At 47.7% G+C, this 18711-nt stretch overlaps 1 protein-coding gene across 4 annotated transcripts in view; it reads left to right on the top strand.

Annotated features, from left to right (window-relative positions):
• DDX11 (DEAD/H-box helicase 11) overlaps positions 1 to 18486 on the top strand; it is a 39685-nt gene extending 21199 nt beyond the window's left edge. The window contains exons 10-28 of one of the 4 annotated variants that reach the window (XM_040462771.1): positions 85 to 290; positions 1880 to 2032; positions 2685 to 2731; positions 3067 to 3146; positions 4060 to 4104; positions 4217 to 4284; positions 5802 to 5840; positions 6107 to 6218; positions 6338 to 6469; positions 6968 to 7080; positions 14685 to 14757; positions 15063 to 15166; positions 15832 to 15981; positions 16270 to 16338; positions 16453 to 16553; positions 16975 to 17059; positions 17386 to 17464; positions 17625 to 17779; positions 17862 to 18486. In XM_040462771.1, the coding sequence (XP_040318705.1) occupies positions 85 to 290; positions 1880 to 2032; positions 2685 to 2731; positions 3067 to 3146; positions 4060 to 4104; positions 4217 to 4284; positions 5802 to 5840; positions 6107 to 6218; positions 6338 to 6469; positions 6968 to 7080; positions 14685 to 14757; positions 15063 to 15166; positions 15832 to 15981; positions 16270 to 16338; positions 16453 to 16553; positions 16975 to 17059; positions 17386 to 17464; positions 17625 to 17779; positions 17862 to 17891 (1841 nt within the window). In that variant the 3' untranslated portion in view covers positions 17892 to 18486. Of the gene's footprint in view, positions 1 to 84; positions 291 to 1879; positions 2033 to 2684; positions 2732 to 3066; positions 3147 to 4059; positions 4105 to 4216; positions 4285 to 5801; positions 5841 to 6106; positions 6219 to 6337; positions 6470 to 6967; positions 7081 to 14684; positions 14758 to 15062; positions 15167 to 15831; positions 15982 to 16269; positions 16339 to 16452; positions 16554 to 16974; positions 17060 to 17263; positions 17465 to 17624; positions 17780 to 17861 lie in introns of those variants that run through there. The other 3 variants (XR_005786784.1, XM_040462772.1, XM_040462773.1) reach the window with 3 other exon arrangements.
• Positions 18487 to 18711: the final 225 nt, after the last annotated feature.

The following is an 18711-nucleotide window of genomic DNA, read 5'->3' on the forward strand; positions in this document are numbered from 1 at the left end:
CCCCACCCTATGGAATTGGGCTCCTGACCCCATGGACACTTACCATTCTTCCTGCCTTTGCCCCCTTGTGCCTGTGCCCCTCAGAGAAGAGCAGAGCTGAGGATGAGAAGCCCAAGAGGAGAAGGCAGGAGCACCAGGCCGCATGCCCCTTCTACAGCTATGAGCAGCTGCAGCTCCTCCGAGACGAGGTCCTGGTGGGGGTGAAGGACATCGAGCAGCTGGTGTCCCTGGGGAAGGAGGCTCGGGCCTGTCCCTATTACGGGAGCCGGTTTGCCATTCCAGCAGCCCAGGTGAAGACCCTGGAGGGTTGGGCAGTCACTCTTGGCTCTAACTGTGGCCTCAGCCCCAAGGAGTTTCCTCATTCCTCTTAATTTGGGAGGATGTCACTGGCCATGGTTGGACTGACCAACACACTGCACACCGGTGACCTGTCACCCACACGCCTGGTGCGTAGGGTCAGAGGCGGCCCCAGGTGCCTTGTGGCTCTGGGTTGCAGGAATAGTTGGCATTATTGGGGATAGCAGATAAAAGCCAGGAAGGGGTGTGCAGTCCTAGTGAAAACACAGAGTCGGGGGCGAAAGCTGAGGGGATGAAGTAAGGGTGCTGCACCAGAAACGTGTTCCCAGATGGCCTTTCGGAGGAACCTCCCCACCAGTGTGTGAAAAGACAGTCTTCTCTAGATTTGCCACATTTGGTGTCATCTTTAAACAGAAAAACTGCCGGTTTGCCAGATCAAAAATACCATTGTTATTTGGTACGATTTTACTGTCTAACTGCCACTTCTTAATTTGAATGGCTTTTGGAAATAGGGTTTCGATTATGGAGACTTCCATATAAGAAAGAAGAGATTAGGTAGGTTTTCAGTGATTCAGGGAACATGAGTAATCATTTTACAAGGCAGTTAAGTGCTCATTAATATACTACGTTGAACCGTGTTGCGTGGGTGCTCAGAATTAAATTCCAGAACCCTCCCAGCCCTCAGCATTGTTGCATGCCGTGCCTGGGGTCTGTTTGCCACATTGCAAGATTAGTGCCATAGATACCTGTGTGCAAATATAGTAAGATGTCCTGAGATTTTCATGATCTTAACTTTTTGAGATACTTTTCACCTCATTTTGGCTTTGTAGTATCCTACTAAAAAAGCAAAGGCAAGTATTATCCATATGTTCTCATATCCATATGAGGACACAGGCCCAGGAAGGTTAAGTGATATATCTGTTTTCTCTTAGTGGGTGAGTAATGGAGCCAGTATTAAAGCTGGGCCTAAAGTTTCTAGTTTTCTGGATTTTCACTCTATCCGTATTCTTTTAACTGTAAAATCATCATCACAGAGAGCACCTAAAAATTCATGGAATGCTTTTTTGTTTACCCTCCACCCCTTAGCCCTTATTTGAGATAGAGTTTATCATTTTGCAGATGAAGAAATTGAGGCACAGAAAGATTAAGTCACTCTTCCAGAGTCATTTAGCTGGGAAATAACAGCTCTAAGACCAGAACCCAGGGCTACCTACTAGTACACCACTGGTTTTCACAGTGTTTTGAGGAACCTTGGGTGCCTCAGGGGCTACCTCAGGGGTATGGATAAGGCTAAGCAGGGGTTCCACGCTTCTCTCTGCTCCCCTCTGCCCACCGCCACTCTTGGTTCAGTCAGATTCAGATTGGCCCCAGTTATGTCTGTTTCATATTTCATGTTCCACATAAAACCTGAAGAGGGGGTCTGTTGCTAAAAGCACAGGGCTTTGCTAGAGCTTTCACTCTTGAATGCCCCTACACGTATTCTGGTTGGGAAATGAAACCACTCACACCAGGAGCTTAGAGCAGGTGGGGCTGTTGTGGCAAGGAGCCCAGCCCTGCTCAGGTGGCCACCCCCTCCTCCCAGCTCGTGGTGCTGCCCTACCAGATGCTGCTGCACGGGGCCACCCGCCAGGCCGCAGGGATCCGGCTGCAGGGACAGGTGGTGGTCATTGACGAGGCTCACAACCTGATTGACACCATCACGGGCATCTACAGTGCAGAGGTCACCGGTTCCCAGGTGGGTCGGCCTCTCCCTTCTTGGGCCAGTGCCTGCTGTGGGGAAGAGGGATGTGGATCATCTCTCCAAGTGCCTAGACCTGGAATTCGTCTGGCAATGGCGTGGGGAAGGGTGCGCTGAGTCGAGGCAGTGGCCTCGTCAGGGGTGGACTGGCTAGAACTACGGGGACCCAGATCTTAGAAATGCTGGCACCCAGCGCAGACAAGGTGACTCATTTCCTTGTTCCTCACTGGCGTATGTCATCCTGAGTCCCTCCAGCCCAGGGTGGTACCAGCCAGTTCTCTATAACCCAGGACAGTGGGGTGAGGGGAGCAGGGTCCTCACATGGTTGGACATCATTATTGTTGCTTTGAGGGGTTCTCAGTATTTCTGAAAGCCACTATTTGTCGATTATCTCCTCTGTGCCATGCAGCATACACAGTATTGTGAAACCCCACGCTGCCTCTGTGCAGGCTGGTATTCCTAGTTAATGTTGAGAACTCTTGAAATTCAGGGGGGCATAAGCAGTGTGCTGCTCTCTTCACCTTGGTTGTTTCCCATGAGGTGTCCTGGCTGGCATCTTCTAGGCATGATCTAAGATATCATTGGCACAGCCCTAGGCTGCTTGCTCAGACCCTGGGCCACCTTCACACCTGTTCTCTGTTCTCTCCAGTTCTGCCAGGCCCATTCCCAGTTGCTCCAGTATATGGAACGATATGGGTAAGACACTGCCTCCTGAGGGGGAAGGGAAATCCTCAGTCTCTGGGAGAAGGCACTTGGGTCTCCATCTCTGGCCCAGGCACCACACCGAGTGGGCCAGGGTGCTGTTTACCTCCTGTTTACAGTGGTGTGTACCCCACATAGGCCGAGGGTGCTTGGTACACAACAGCTGGTTGTGAAGGCCTTGGGCCACGGCCAGCCTTTTTCTCTGGGACCATATTTGTCACTGTGGTCTGCCTTGAAAGACACTGGACAGAAAGGCCACAACTTGGGGCATTTGGAAGGGAAGCAGCTTGGGGAGTGCTACCACTTGATGTCCGTTGGTGTCTCCTCAGGAAGCGTCTGAAGGCCAAGAACTTGATGTACATCAAACAGCTCCTGTATCTGTTGGAGCAGTTTGTGACTGTGTTGGGAGGTAAGGAGCACTATGCCCACCCCAGCCCCTGGCCTGCCAAGCTTGCTGCAGTCCCTTCTCTGGATGCCAGTCAGGACACCTGGGATTTCTGTGTCCTCAAGAATTGTCTTGGCCATTGATTTAGAAGATTCTTATTTTTCATAGCTTTGTTGAATTGTCTGACCGTAGATCCTTTTTTAGGTTTCTAGTTTATATTTCCCTGAGTCCTTTTTATTTTGCTAGACCTTACTTCTCAGGTAGTAATAACAGCATAGTGTAATAGAAACGGGTGACGTTACTTTGGAGTGCTCCTGTGAGGAGAGCTGCACAGGCACACTCAACTGTTGTTGACAGAGGAGTCAACTAAAGCTCAGAGATGTGACCTACCTCTGCTTCATGAACCTCGTAGGAGAGACTAGAGGCTTCCGGCTCTAGGTTCCATATTGCTTTGCACAATTCTGTGTCACCTACCCTTTCCTTTGCTATATATATGGCTGTCATTTATTTGAAGGCTTTCCTAGAAGCCAAAGTTCTGGAAAACCAGTGCGGCATCCCACTGGAGGGATTTTGTCTAATGTCGGTGTTCCTCCCTTCCACCTCTGCCTTGCCACTGGCCACTGTGCAGCCTGGACAACTCTTTGCACCTGCGTAAAGTGGGTGGTCCCTTGGCCCCAGCCTCCTTGGAGGAGGTGTGAAAAGAATGAGATAACAAGGCTTTGGGCTCCATATGCAAACGTGGGTTAGATTTTGAGGCTTCCTAGAGCTTCCCACCCTCTCAGTGGATTCTTTGGGTGCCATAAATGGCAAAAAACCTGTTTACATGTGAATGCTCTTATTTGATGAGTACATCAAATAGCGTACGCACAAAATGTGTGAGAGGATGGGGGTGGGGGGCAGAGGATCCCCATCCTGACCTGCTTGAATTCTGTTTTAGGAAACATTAAGCAAAATCCCAACACACAGAGCCTTTCGCAAACAGGTAAGAGGCGGCCTTCAGAGACTCAGAGATGGTCTGAGCCGTTTCTGAGCTCACCTCTGGGCCTGTGGTCTTCGGAGCAAGGATTCCAAGGCCCTTCTTTGTTTATCCTTAGGGACAGAGCTGAAGACCATCAATGACTTTCTCTTTCAGAGCCAGATCGACAACATCAACTTGTTCAAGGTAGAGGTTCTCCCCCTTCTGTGTCAGCGCCCAGTTTCCTTATCCTTACCGCCACCTGCAAGCAGAGCACTGTGTTAAGACTGGAAGGAATAAAAAGTAAATTTCTTCTGTTGTGAGTCAGTCTAGAAGTCTGAGGATCTACAGCATAGATGTTTGTAATTAACCCTTAAAGTGCCAGCAAAAAAAAAAATCTTCAATCCAGAGTGAAGGGTCCTAGGGATTGGTGAGAAAAGCTGCCTTTCATTTACCATGTAAGCACAGATAGAAACTCCCAGGTCCTTTACCTCATTCCATCTTTCTTCTGGCCCAGTCTTTGCCCTGGACTAGAAAGAGCAGGTCAGCTTTGTGAGCACCATCCTGCTATTGGGCTGAGGTGGCTGAGAACACTCCCTGGGCCACTCTGTGTGACCCGCCCCCATCCTTGCACACCAGCCGCAGGTGTCTGCCTGCTCCAGACCTACTGTTCGGGGTACTGCTGCCATCACTTGACTCACAACTTAGCGATTCCAAATTACTAAAAATACAGAGCACTTGCTGTGTCCAAGGCAGTGCACCAGGTTCTGGGACCCCACGGTAGGAGGTACCATCACCATTCAGAAGCAGAGGAAACCAGGGCTGGGTGAAGTTTCCCCAGGACGACATGTACTAGCCATACATGAGTGAGCAAATGGTGCCTGGTGTGGGAGGCAGCATGTGAGCCCTGGCTTGGCCTTGAGACCCTGCTTGCTTCCCTCCTGCCTTCCCATTTTTCTTCAAACCAGCTTACCTGTTTTGATCACGGTCACTGCCATTACCCCATCTGACCGGTTGAGGCCATTTTGATGCCTTTCTTCTCCCTTTGGGTCCCGCATCCAAACAGTTGCTGGGCCTCAGAGCTGGAAGGAGCACTCGAACTCCCACCGCTTTTCCAATCCCACAGCTGCCACTTCAGGGCCGGCTCGTTTCCTCTTGCCTCCTTTCCGCTCTTCCTGGCTTCACTCTCTGTCCCTTCTCAAATCTTTCCTACACTGTCATCTGGTGAGCCCTCATTGGAAGATAGTGCCCTTTTTAGAAATCTTCAAAGGCTTCAACTCCCTGTCTTCCTTTCCACGCTGCACATGTTGTACACACTGGAGGGCCCCCGAACAAGCCCCAAGCTTTACCCTCTCTGTGCCTTTGCTCGTATGTGTTTTTTTAAACTCTTAATCTTTTCAGGGTTCATCTTAGGTGCTGTCATATTGAAGGAGAGCACAGAAGACCTGTCACCAGGAACCTTTAGAGAGGGTTGGGGCTATGCAGACGTTAGTGAGGAGGCCATGTGCATGAAGGTTGCTCTTGTGGGAGAGCGCTGTGTTGTATGTGGGGGTGGTGGGAGAGGAGTGACCTCAGAAAGGAGGTTGACCCGGTTGGCCACAAGGAGGCTGGGTTCCTCAGGAGCTGTCAATGAATCATGCTCCCTGGGGTTTTGGAAGGTGGTGTTTTTTTTTTTTTTTTCCAGCCTAATTGTTGCATGTGCCTGCGGTGGTTTGCTTTTGCAGGTGCGGCGCTACTGTGAAAAGAGCATGGTCAGCAGAAAGGTACAGCCTCTTTTCCTGGGTCTGGCCAGGCTCCACAGCACCCCACCTCCTGCCCTCCCAGTACCTTGCTCTCCCCTGCCCTTTGGAGCCCCAAGTCACCCCTGCTCCCTTCTTACTGCAGGGCTGCTTGCTGGGTTGGGTGGGGGTGCCAAGATGCCTTGTGTTGGGGGGCAAGTTGTGGGCTGTGTGGGGTGCAGCAGAACCTCCAGCCTGGGCTCCCACTGCTGCACCCTCATTCCTCCCTGTGCTCTCTCTCCCCGTCCCAGCTCTTTGGCTTCACAGAAAGGTATGGCACGGTCCTTGCATCCTCCAGGGAGCAGTCCAGACTGGCTGGGTTCCAGCACTTCCTACAGAGCCTGCAGCCCGCATTGACCGAGAGTGAGTCAAGAGGGGGAGACAGGGCTGCAGGTGGGGGCCAAGAATATCCATCCCTCACGCGTGGACTCCTCTCCTGCCTCATCTGTGGTCCCAGACTGTCTTCCTTCTGCTCTGTGCAGCTCCCGTGCCCCACGGAGATGAGGGAGAGGCCAGGGTGCCACGGTCTGCTTCCCCGCTGATGCACATCGAAGGCTTCCTTGCAGCCCTCACCACTGCCAACCAGGATGGCAGGGTCATCCTGAACCGCCAAGGTAGTCCAAGGAGGAATCAGCATGGAGCCGGGAAACCAAAGCATGAAAAGATTCTACCTTGCACTTCTCTGGGTTAGGACGAGGAGACAAGGTGGTGAAAACTGGTCCTCTGTAGCCTGGGTGGGCTGGTGTAGGTGCGGTGAGGAGGGATGTGAGGCACTGGGGAGGATGGCATCTCACGCCAGGTTATGAGAGAAGTTGTATAGCCTACTGGTTACAGGTATGTGAGTTTTGGTTTGAGTCTTGATTCCGTCACCTCCAAGCTGTGTCTATCACTCTGAACCTCAGTCTTCATGTGCAAAAGGAGCTGGTAGTGCTATCTGCCTCGGGCTTGTCCTGCACTTTGAATGGAATCTAATCAAAAGGGAAAGTGGTATCTCTAGTGGCTCCTTCATGGACACAACTGAGCTCCCATTTGCCTCAGACTCATGGAAGTCTTTGTTCGGCCTGCCTGCAAACCACCCCCTCCTTCCCCAGCTGGCTCTGTCTTTTTTTCAGGAAGTCTTAGTCAGAGCAGCCTCAAATTCCTGCTCCTGAATCCAGCCGTGCACTTTGCCCAAGTGGTGAAGGAATGCCGGGCAGTGGTCATTGCAGGCGGCACCATGCAGCCGGTAAGGCAACCAGACCCAGCCTCTTGTGCCCTGAGTGCTGGGATGAGACAGGGACGGGGAAGAGGCGCTGTCCAGTGGGCCCCCAAACCAGAAAGGGGTCAGCTTGAACAGGCCAAGCAGCATCCACCAGGTGGCATTGCTGTGCTGTCTCATGCCTGGGCCTTTAGCCTGGGGAAGGGGTGGAGTGGGCAGTGGGGGTGGAGGGAGGCACATGGCTGCTGATTTGGTGCTTTTGTAGGTTAGGTACCGCACTTCTCCCAAAGATAGCTGTTCTGGAATTTCAGGCCCCCATTTTAGTGCCATTCGCTCCTTATACCCACCATAGATACGACCTTTCCTTTCTTTTATAAATTTATATACACACACACGTATTTAGGAAAGTAGTATGTTTTCGTTGTAGAAAGCAGAGACCAGCAAAAGCAGGAAAAAAAAATAGATGATAATTCCACCAGCGAAAGATTTTATTTTAGTGTATATCATTATACTAGTCTTTGTGTGCATAATTTTTACAAATATACATACATATTTTAAAAACAAAAATCTGTATCTCTACATGCTGTTGCTGTGATTTGCTTTTTTCACTCAGCAACAAATGTCATAGACATTTTTCCTTGTCAGCAGTATGTATTTATTCCACCATGCTCTGGCTGTGTTTTTTTCTGTTACATGAATATGTTATATCTTATAGAACTACTCTTCTTTTGTTAGATATTTAGGTGATTTCGTCTTTCTCTGTTTTAAGCAACACAGTGGCAAACAGAACCACGTCTCTGCACAGCGGTTCTGTCCTTAAGGTACACCTAGCCCAGGACTTTGGTGGAAGGCTTCTCAGCGCCCACGCAGTCATTCGTTTCTAACCTCAGCTGCTAGAATCCCCCATTGCTTTATTAGTTTACAACTTTTCTGTCTTTTCTATAGACTTGTATATTTTTGTTCATGTATTAAAAGCATCTATAGTCATTGCTGCTTTCAATGCCCAGGTGTCTCAGACTTGGCCTGTCAGAGCCCGACGTGCTGTCTCTGGTCCTTGATGAGGCCCCACTAGCCTTGGGATGCTTTCTTGCAAGATGAAACATCCCAGCCACCTTATGCCTTCTTTATCCCATATCTGGGATCATTCATTTTTCTAAGATAACCTGGTTTCTTTTATTGGGGATTGGTGTTTAAAAACCAATATCTGGGTATTGGGGTGTTTGTGGTACTCCTGGATTATAAATGTTTTTAGGCCTTCTTGTAGACTGGGGAAAATGGTTTTAAAAAACCATGAATCCATATTGATATTTCTAAATGAACATCAGTCAGTTATTTGACCTTACACTGTATGTCTTTTCTCTTGAGCTGAATGTTTGGTTTCTCATTACATTTACATAACTACTTATTTGCTATGTCCCATAATACACTTAAGATATACTAAAATAGTTTCATATACAGTATTATTCTAACAATAAACTATTGATGAAAATTTCATTTCTTTGCATTTATTTTTTGCCCTTAGGTATATCCTACTAAGGATGTATGGTCACTAAGGATCTGAAGTCACTTGAAGTCAGGCGTTGCTTTGTGTGCTTATGTTGTGAATGTGACAGAGAGTTAGGCTTTCTTTGTTGCCATGTGTTTTCAGTTTTAGAGTTTGATTTTTCATTTTAGACATATATGTATATATATTTTTTAATGCTTATTTTTGAGAGAGAGACAGAATGCAAGTGGGTTAGGGGCAGAGAGAGAGACACACACAGAATCCGAAGCAGGCTCCAGGCTCTGAGCTGTCAGCACAGAGCCCGACGCTGGGCTCGAACTCACAAGCTGTGAGATGATGACCTGAGCCAAAGTCGGTTGCTCAACCAACTGAGCCACCCAGGTGCCCCTAGAGTTAATTATATTTTTAAAATAAGTAAACACCTGTATGGTTCAAAAGTCAAAACTGCATGGAAGATACATTCAGGGGGCCTGGGTGGCTCAGTTGGCTAAGCATCTGACTTCTGCTCAGGTCATGATCTCATGGTCCATGGGTTTGAGCCCCACATTAGGCTCTGTGCTGACAGCTCAGAGCCTGGAGCCTGCTTCAGATTCTGTGTCTCCCTCTCTTGCTGCCCCTCCCCAGCTCATGTTCTGTCTCTTTCTCAAATATAAACAAACATTAAAAAAAAAAAAAAAGATGCATTCAGGAAGTCTTACTTCCATCCATTTCCAGCCTGTTCCCCATGCCCATAGGTTATCATTTTTCTTACTCCTAGTCTTTCTATGCTTTCATTTTATTTTTCTCCAGAAATAAGCAAATATATGTACTTATTTTTTCCTTTCCTTTGTCTTTTACATCAAAGCATAACTGGTTTTTAGTCACCAGTGTGTTGTGGCACGCCATTCAGTAGCCAGCGCCATCTGTGCGCCTCTTGCTGGCCGCGGAGCTCTGCGCTGGCAGGATCCAGCATGATGCTTTCAGCTGACCCCTCCTGAAGGGGATCACTGCACAGGAAGTATCCTTGTGCATGGGTTGGTTTGTGGAGCTGTATGCTCAGAGGGGACTCCTAGGTAGGGGGGCTGCCAGGTTGAAAGATAAAAATACATCTGATTTATTAAATATTGCCATATTCCCCCCCAGCTGGAGCTGTACTGTTCTCTCTTCCACCAGCACTGTGTGTATGTGCCTACAGAGGGATACACTTTGGGATTTTTGCCAATTCAATAGGTGAAAACCCTGGAACTCTTTTTTTTTTTTAAATTTTTAATTAATTAATTATTTTAATTTACATCCAACTTAGCATACAGTGCAACAGTGATTTCAGGAGTAGATTCCTTAGTGCCCCTTACCCATTTAGCCCATCCCCTCTCCCAAAACCCCTCCAGTAACCCTCTGTTTGTTCTCCATATTTAAGAGTCTCTTATATTTTGTCTCCCTCCCTGTTTTTATATTATTTTTGCTACCCTTCCCTTATGTTCACCTGTTTTGTATCTTAAAATCTTCATATGAGTGAAGTTAGATGATATTTGTCTTTCTCTGACTAATTTCGCTTAGCATAATACCCTCTAGTTTTTTTGTTTGTTTGTTTATTATACTTATTTTTGAGAGACAGAGACAGCATGAGCAGGAGAGAGAGAGAGGGAGACCCAGAATCTGAAGCAGGCTCCAGGCTCTGAGCTGTCAGCACAGAGCCTGACGCGGGGCTTGAACTCACGAGCTGTGAGATCATGACCTGAGCCAAAGTCAGACGCTCAACCGACTGAGCCACCCAGGCGCCCCTAATACTCTCTAGTTCTATCCATGTAGTTGCGAATGGCAAGATTTCATTCTTTTTGATTGCCAAGTAATACTCCATTGTATATATATACCACATCTATCCGTTCATCCATCGATGGACACTTGGGCTCTTTCCATACTTGGCTATTGTTGATAGTGCTGCTATAAACATGGGGGTGCATGTGCCCCTTTGAAACAGCATACCTGTATCCCTTGGATAAATACCTAGTAGTGCAATTGCTGGGTCATAGGCTGGTTCTATTTTTAATTTTTTGAGGAACCTCCATACTGTTTTCCAGAGGGGCTGCACCAGCTTGCATTGCCCCCAACAATGCAAAAGAGATCCTCTTTCTCTGCATCCTTGCCAACATCTATTGTTGCCTGAGTTGTTAATGTTAGCCATTCTGACAGGTGTATGGTGGTATCTCATTGTGGTTTTGATTTGTATTTCCCTGATGATGAGTGAAGTTGAGCATTTTTTCATGTGTCGGTTGGCCATCTGGATGTTTTCTTTGGAGAAGGTCTATTCATGTCTTTTGCCTATTTCTTCAATGGATTATTTGTTTTTTGGGTATTGAATTTGATAAGTTCTTTATAGATTTTGGATACTAACCCTTTATCTGATATGTCATTTGCAAATATCTTCTTTCATTTCATCCAGTTGCCTTTTAGTTTTGCTGATTGTTTCCTTTGCTGTGCTGGAGCTTTTTATTTTGGTGAGGTCCCAATAGTTCATTTTTGCTTTTGTTTCCCTTGCCTCTGAAGACATGTTGAGTAAGAAGTTGCTGCGGCCAAGGTCAAAGAGGTTTTCACCTGCTTTCTCCTTCAGGATTTTGATGGTTCCTGTCTTAGATTTAGGTCTTTCATCTACTTTGAGTTTATTTCTGTGTATGGTGTAAGAAAGTGGTCTTGGTTCATTCTTCTGCATGATGCTGTCCAGTTTTCCCAAGACGATTTGAAGAGACTTGTCTTTATTCCATTGGATATTCTTTCCTGCTTTGTCAAAGATTAGTTGGCCATGCATTTGTAGATCCATTTCTGGGTTCTCTATTCTGTTCCATTGATCTGAGTGTCTGTTCCTGTGCCAGTACCATACTGTCTTTATGATTACAGCTTTGCAATACAACGTGAAGTCAGGATCGTGATGCCTCCTGCTTTGGTTTTCAAGATCGCTTTGGCTGTTCGGGGTCTTTTCTGGTTCCACACAGATTTTAGGATTGTTTGTTCTAGCTCTGTGAAGAGTGGTGGTGTTATTTTGATAGGTATTGCATTGAATATGTAGATTGCTTTGGGTAGTATTGACATTTTAACAATATTTGTTCTTCCTATCCAGGAGCATGGAATCTTTTTCCATTTTTTTGTGTCTTCTTCAATTTCTTTCATAAGCTTTCTCTAGTTTTCAGTGTATAAATTTTTCACCTCTTTGGTTAGATTTATTCCTAGGTATTTTGTGGTTTTTGGTGCAATTGTAAATGGTATCGATTCCTTGATTTCTCTTTCTGTTGCTTCATTGTTGGTGTATTGGAATGTAACTGATTTCTGTTCATTGATTTTATATCCTGCCACTTTGCTGAATTCTTGGATCAGTTCTAGCAATTTTTTGGTGGAATTTTGGGTTTTCCATATAGAGTATCATGTCATCTGCGAAGAGTGAGAGTTTGACCTCCTCCTGGCCAATTTGGATACCTTTATTTCTTTGTGTTGTCTGATTGCAGAGGCTAAGATTTCCACTACCATGTTGAATAACAGTGGTGATAGTGGACATCTCTGTCTTGTTCCTGACCTTAGGGGGAAAGCTCTCAGTTTTTTCCCCACTGAGGAGGATATTAGCATTGGGTCTTTCATATATGACTTTTATGATCTCAAGGTATAATCCTTCTATCCCTACTTTCTTAAGGGTTTTTATCAAGAAAGGATGCTGTATTTTGTCAAATGCTTTCTTTGCGTCTACTGAGAGGATCATATGGTTCTTGTCCTTTTCTTTTATTGATGTGATGCATCGCATTGATTGTTTTGCAGATATTGAACCAGCCCTGCATCCCAGGTATAAATCCCACTTGGTCGTGGTGAATAATTTTTTTAATGTATTGTTGGATCTGGTTGGCTAATATCTTATTGAGGATTTTCGCATCCACGTTCATCAGGGAAATTGGTCTGTAGTTCTCCTTTTTAGTGGGGTCTGTGTCTAGTTTTGGAATCAAGGTAATGCTGGCTTCATAGAAAGAGTTTGGAAGTTCTCCTTCCATTTCTAGTTTTTGGAATAGCTTCAAGGGAATAGATTTTAACTCTTCCTTAAAGGTTTGGTAGAATTCCCCTGGAAAGCCATCTGGCCCTGGACTCTTGTTTTTTGGGAGATTTTTGATTACTACTTCGATTTCTTTACTGGTTATGGGTCTGTTCAAATTTCTATTTCTTTCTGTTTCAGTTTTGGTAGTTTATATGTTTCTAGGAATTTGTCCATTTCTTCCAGATTGCCCATTTTATTGGCATATGATTGCTCATAATATTCCCTTATTGTTTTTATTTCTGCTGTGTTGGTTGTGATCACTCCTCTTTCATTCTTGACTTTATTTATTTGGGTCCTTTTTCTTTTTGATCAAACTGACTAGTGGTTTATCAATTTTGTTAATTGTTTCAAAGAACCAGCTTCTGGTTTCATTGATCTGTTTTACTGTTTTTTGGGGGGGGGGGGTTCAATAGCATTGATTTCTCCTCTAATATTTATTATTTCCTGTCTTCTGCTGGTTTATTTTTTCTTTTTCCAGCTCTTTAAGGTGTAATGTTAGGTTGTGTATCTGAGACCTTTCTTCCTTCTTTAGGAAGGCCTGGATTGCTATATACTTCTCTCTTATGACTGCCTTTATTGCATCCCAGAGGTTTTGGGCTGTGGTGTTACCATTTTCATTGGCTTCCATGTACTTTTGCATTTCCTCTTTAACTTCTTGGTTAGCCCATTCATTCTTTAGTAGGATGTTCTTTAGTCTCCAAATATTTGTTACCTTTCCAAGTTTTTTCTCGTTGATTTCGAGTTTCTTAGCGTTGTGGTCTGAAAATATGCACGGTATGATCTCGATCTTTTTGTACTTCTTGAGGGCTGATTTGTGTCCCAGTATGTGATCTATTCTGGAGAATGTTCCATGTGCACTTGAACAGAGTGTATATTCTGGTGCTTTAGGATGAAATGTTCTGAATATATCTATTAAGTCCATCTGGTCCAGTATGTCATTCAAAGCCATTGTTTCCTTGTTGATTTTTTGATTAGATGATCTGTCCATTGCTGTGAGTGGGGTGTTGAAGTCTCCTACTATTATGGTATTATTATCAATGAGTTTCTTTATGTTTGTGATTAATTGATTTATATATTTGGGTGCTTCCACATTTGGAACATAAATGTTTACAATTGTTAGATCTTGTTGGTGGATAGACCCCTTAATTATGATATAATGTCCTTCTTCATCTCTTGTTACAGTCTTTATTTTAAAGTCTAGATTGTCTGATAGAAGTATGGCTACTCTGGCTTTCTTTTGTCAACCGTTAGCATGATAGATTGTTCTCCATCCCCTTACTTTCAATCTGAAGGTGTCTTTAGGTCTAAAGTGGGTCTCTTGTAAACAGTATATAGATGGATCTTGTTTTCTTATCCATTCTGTTATCCTGTGTCTTTTGATTGAAACATTTAGTTCATTGACGTTTAGTGTGAGTACTGAATAAACCCTGGAGCTCTTTAGAAATGCCAATACATATTATCTTCCCTCTAGAGGTTCTTATTCAGTGGTGTGGGCTGGGGCCTGGCCATGTGTATTTTGTTTTGAATGCCCACTGGTGATCTTGTGGGCATGGGCTAGGGTAAGGTCCACTGTGCCCAGTTTACCAGATTCCCTTTGGTGTTTCCACAGTTTAATTTTTTTTTTAATGTTTATTTTTTGAGAGAGAGAGAGAGAGAGAGAGAGAGAGCATGAGCATGGGAGGGGCAGAGAGAGAGGGAGACACAGAATCTGAAGCAGGCTCCAGGCCCTGAGCTGTCAGTACAGGGCCCGACGTGGGGCTTGAACCCACAAACTGCAAGATCATCACCTGAGCCGAAGTTGGATGCCCAACCGACTGAGCCACCCAGGTGTTCCTGGTATTTCCACAGTTTAAGTGAGACTGTCAACACTGGGTATCAGTAATTTTTTTTTACTTTTTGTTATCTGCCAATTTGTTATCTGCCTTACGTTTTACCTCTTTTTTCTGTTCCCATGTATTTGCTGCCTTCGAGCCCAGACTTCTGTCTTCCCCGGAGTGTTTCTCTCTGTCCCCCTCCCTGTCAAGGCCCCTGCCTGCTCAGGCCTGCGGGGAGCTCATGGAGCCTTGCTGTTGTGGTCTGCAGGTGTCTGACTTTCGGGAGCAGCTGCTGGCATGTGCTGGGGTAGAAGCTGAGCGAGTGGTGGAGTTTTCCTGTGGTGAGAATCCATGGCCAGGGTGGAATGGGCCATGTGTCACACTCTGGCAGCTTATTGTCACAGTTGAGGAGGCCATGAAGTGGACCTTCTCCCTTTGCCAGCTCTCCGGCGAGCTTACTTAGCCCCGTGCTTCTGCACTGTGTCCCTCCGCCTATGTGGGAAAGGTCTGAGTCCCGCCCACCTGCGCTGTGGAAGCAGGGCAGGTGGCAGAGTGTTGGAATTGTTCTCCTAGCATGGAAGACAAGGTTGCGGAATGCTCCTTCTGGACACTGCCTTGTAGAATAGCCCCTCCTCGGTCTCTGCAGGTCACGTGATCCCTCCAGACAACATCCTGCCCCTCGTCATCTGCAGCGGGCCCTCCAGCCAGCAGTTGGAGTTCACATACCAGAAGAGAGAACTGCCTCAGATGGTTCGTACCAGCCTGCTTGCCTTACCACAGCCTCTGCCAGGGCAGGAGAGCAGTTTCTGGGGTGGTGGGTGCTCTGGCCAGTGCTTAGTGTCCAGGTGCTGGGGTCTTCCACCACAGAGCTGGAACAGAATGGCTGGTGTCCATCTAGATGCTTATCAGGGGAAGTCTGAGCGTTCCCCTCCCCTCACTCCCTGGACTGTTAAATAAGTTTTCTTAAACCTCAAGGTGTTCCTTCAGGATGAAACTGATGAGGAAGCTGTTCATTTCCTCTCGTTCTCTTGCCATTTGGTTGCATCAGTCCCCACCTTAGGCAGGGATGCAGGTGTCAGGAGCTTGTCACTAGAGGCTGCCTGGGGTTTTCATGGCACAGTGGGCATTGGGAGTTGGAGCAGGGAGGACATGACACACCAGCAGCAGGGTTATTAGCTCTGGAGTGCTGGCCTTGTGATGTGTGTGGTACACTCCCCAGAAGCATCAGCTGGGTGTGTGTGTGTGGTGAGAGGGTGGCACCTTCCTGTCTGTTGATTTCTGCCCGGGGGCCTCTGGGCCCACACTTCTCTTCCCCGATCGTAGTCACCCTTGGATCTGTACTTGGTTTTGAGTCCCAAGGTTAGGAAGCATTGTTCGGATATGGCTTCAGGGAGGGCTCTGTCTTCTTTCCTTAGATGGATGAGACGGGTCGTATTCTCTATAACCTGTGCAATGTGGTCCCTGGAGGGGTGGTCTGTTTCTTCCCCTCCTATGAGTACCAACGCCAGGTCCATGCCCACTGGGATAAGAGTGGTCTGCTGGCCCGCCTGGCTGTCAGGAAAAAGGTGAGTGACCCCCTCATCTGGGACTCCCACTTGTGAGGTCAGTGGTACCCAGGGTTCCTGCTAGGATTTCTCATGCATGTCAGACCAGAATGTTAGGCTTACATATGGGCCTCTGTTAGTTACTCCCACCACTTCTAACACCTCGTCACCTCCCACAGGATTTCTCTCTAGCCCCTTACTCTGTGGGGTTCTCTGGTTCCCAGTCTGGAAAACATAGGGCTGAGAGCAGACCTGGGATCTATGCATTCTGAAACCTTTTCCTGGGAGACATTGTCTGTTCTCCTTCAGGTATTTCAGGAACCCAAGAGAGCGAACCAGGTGGAGCAGGTGCTGCTGGAGTATTCCAGGTGCATTAAGGTGAGAGGTGTAACTGAGGCCTTGGGCCCAGAGAACATCTGGAGCTGGCAGCTGCAGATATTTTGGGTGGCATCCAAGCTCTGGCTCCACAGCTTGGGCTGTTGTCTCCTGCAGTGCTGTGGCCATGCGGGAGGCGTGGTGACAGGTGCTCTGCTCCTCTCTGTGGTTGGAGGAAAGATGAGTGAAGGCATTAACTTCTCTGACGACCTTGGCCGGTAAGTTGTGGGTCTCTCGTCTCCTGGGCTCTGACACCGACCACCCCTCACTCCAAATAGCAGGGACCCTGCCTGGAAGCCGATGCCATCTGAGTCTGCACCCTGGCTGACTGCTCAGGTCACTCAGCTGTATGGGGAGGTGTTTCGGCCCTTTGCTTCCAGGTGGAAGTTAGGCTGATCATCAGGGTTCAATTCACGTGGCCTGCATTGGGTTTCTTAGCTGAGAAAATGCACTCGAGGTGGAGGTACAGGGTGGGGAGGGAGGGGCAGAGCCAGTGAGCACAGCTTGAGGGGGCAAAGGTGTGCTGGATATAGCAGCTGAGGACGCGTGGTGAGGACCGGGTCCTATATTCTGGCCCTTGAAGATGTGATGAAGGCCTGGCTGCCCACATGCCATGGCCTCATGTTCCCTCCATGCTAGGTGTGTAGTTATGGTAGGCATGCCCTACCCCAACATCAAGTCTCCAGAGCTACAAGAGAAGATGGCCTACCTGGATCAGACTCTTGTGAGTACCTTCAGCGTGCCAAAGGATGGGAGGAGACAGCTGGGGAGAAAGTTCTGTCGCCTCTAGGACTGTGATACCAGGGCGGTACAGCTGTGACCTCCCACTGCCCGCTGATGTGTGCCAGTGTTTCCTGCCTTGCTCCAGGGGATGGGATGTACCTCCTTACCCTCTTGAGCTTCTCTGTGATCTCATCCGTTATATCAGCTGCTGGCATTGTGCCCATGAAGACTACTGTTCTTGCTCCAAAGCCTGGCAGTATAATTTTCTCAGAACACTAAGAAGGAGGCAAGAAGATACTGATAGATCATCTCCTCTGCCCTTCCCAGCCCAGAATCCCAGGTCAGCCCCCACCAGGGAAGGCTTTGGTGGAGAATCTGTGTATGAAGGCTGTCAACCAATCTATAGGTAGGCCGGGGAATGTTCCTGCGGATAGTGGTGATGGATGGTGGGAGAATGAGTTGACAGGGAAGAGGGATTTTACTGCTCTTTGAGGTTGGGGGGACACAATAGACACCGTGGTGGAGGCTGGTTTAACCAAGAAGCCCCAACCTCTGTTGCCATCTAGGCAGGGCCATCAGGCACCAGAAGGATTTTGCCAGCATAGTGCTCCTGGATCACCGGTATGCCCGCCCACCTATCCTGGGAAAGCTGCCAGCCTGGATCCGAGACCGTGTAGAGGTCAAAGCCACCTTTGGCCCTGCCTTTGCTGCTATGAGGAAGGTCAGTCCTACCTTACCCTGCCCCCTGAGAGCCTCCCCACCCCTGAGATCTAGTGTCTCATTGCCTATGCCTGTCTCCCCAGTTTCACCGCGAGAGGCCTGGCCCCTCCTGATGGATGACCCACCACCGCCTGAGTGCCAGGCTCTTCCTTCACCCTGCCCACTTGAAGTGTTGGGGAGTGTGGGGAGCCAGCCTAAGAAGGTGATACCCAGGTGGAGACCAGACCAACCCCTTTCTGGAGTCAGTGGGCTGTCAGGACTGGGCACAGGTAGAAAAACCAGTAGGAGAAAAATCGAGTCGATCTGAAGAAACAGTGGGTCCTGGCCATCCTCGGGCCCACCCGGGGGCAGTTGTTCCCCTCCCTGGAATTGAATGTTTGTCCATGCAGCATGGCCCAGAGTCAAGCTTCCTGCCCTGTTCCACTGCACTGTCTCTGGCCTTGCAGTCTCTCAGTGGCCACCTTCTCAGGCAGGCCCTCCTGCCTTTCCCCCATTCTGGCTACAGTTAGCTATTCTAGACCTTCACCCTCTCTTCAAAACTAAGAATGTTCCCTATTTCCAGCTTCCTGGTGCCCATAGGGCTCTTTCTGCACCCCTCAACCCTACCTCCTTTCTCTATGTTGTTAAGAACTGGGAAGGGGCGCCTGGGTGGCTCAGTCAGTTAAGCATCTGACTTTGGCTCAGGTCATGATCTCGCGGTCCGTGAGTTCAAGCCCCATGTCAGGCTCTGTGCTGACAGCTCACAGTCTGGAGCCTGCTTTGGATTCTGTGTTTCCCTCTCTCTGCCCTTCCCCTGCTTATGATCTGTCTCAAAAATAAACAAACATTAAAAACAAACAAACTGGGAAGAGTGTCCTGGGCCTTTGTTTTTAAACCATAGGGCTGGTCCCTAACCTCTTCCACAGCATTTCTTGCTCCCTTGGCTTGGCTCCA

Source organism: Herpailurus yagouaroundi, unplaced genomic scaffold (assembly GCF_014898765.1).
Source record: "Herpailurus yagouaroundi ecotype Mexico unplaced genomic scaffold, PumYag 355, whole genome shotgun sequence".
NCBI lineage: Eukaryota > Metazoa > Chordata > Mammalia > Carnivora > Felidae > Herpailurus > Herpailurus yagouaroundi.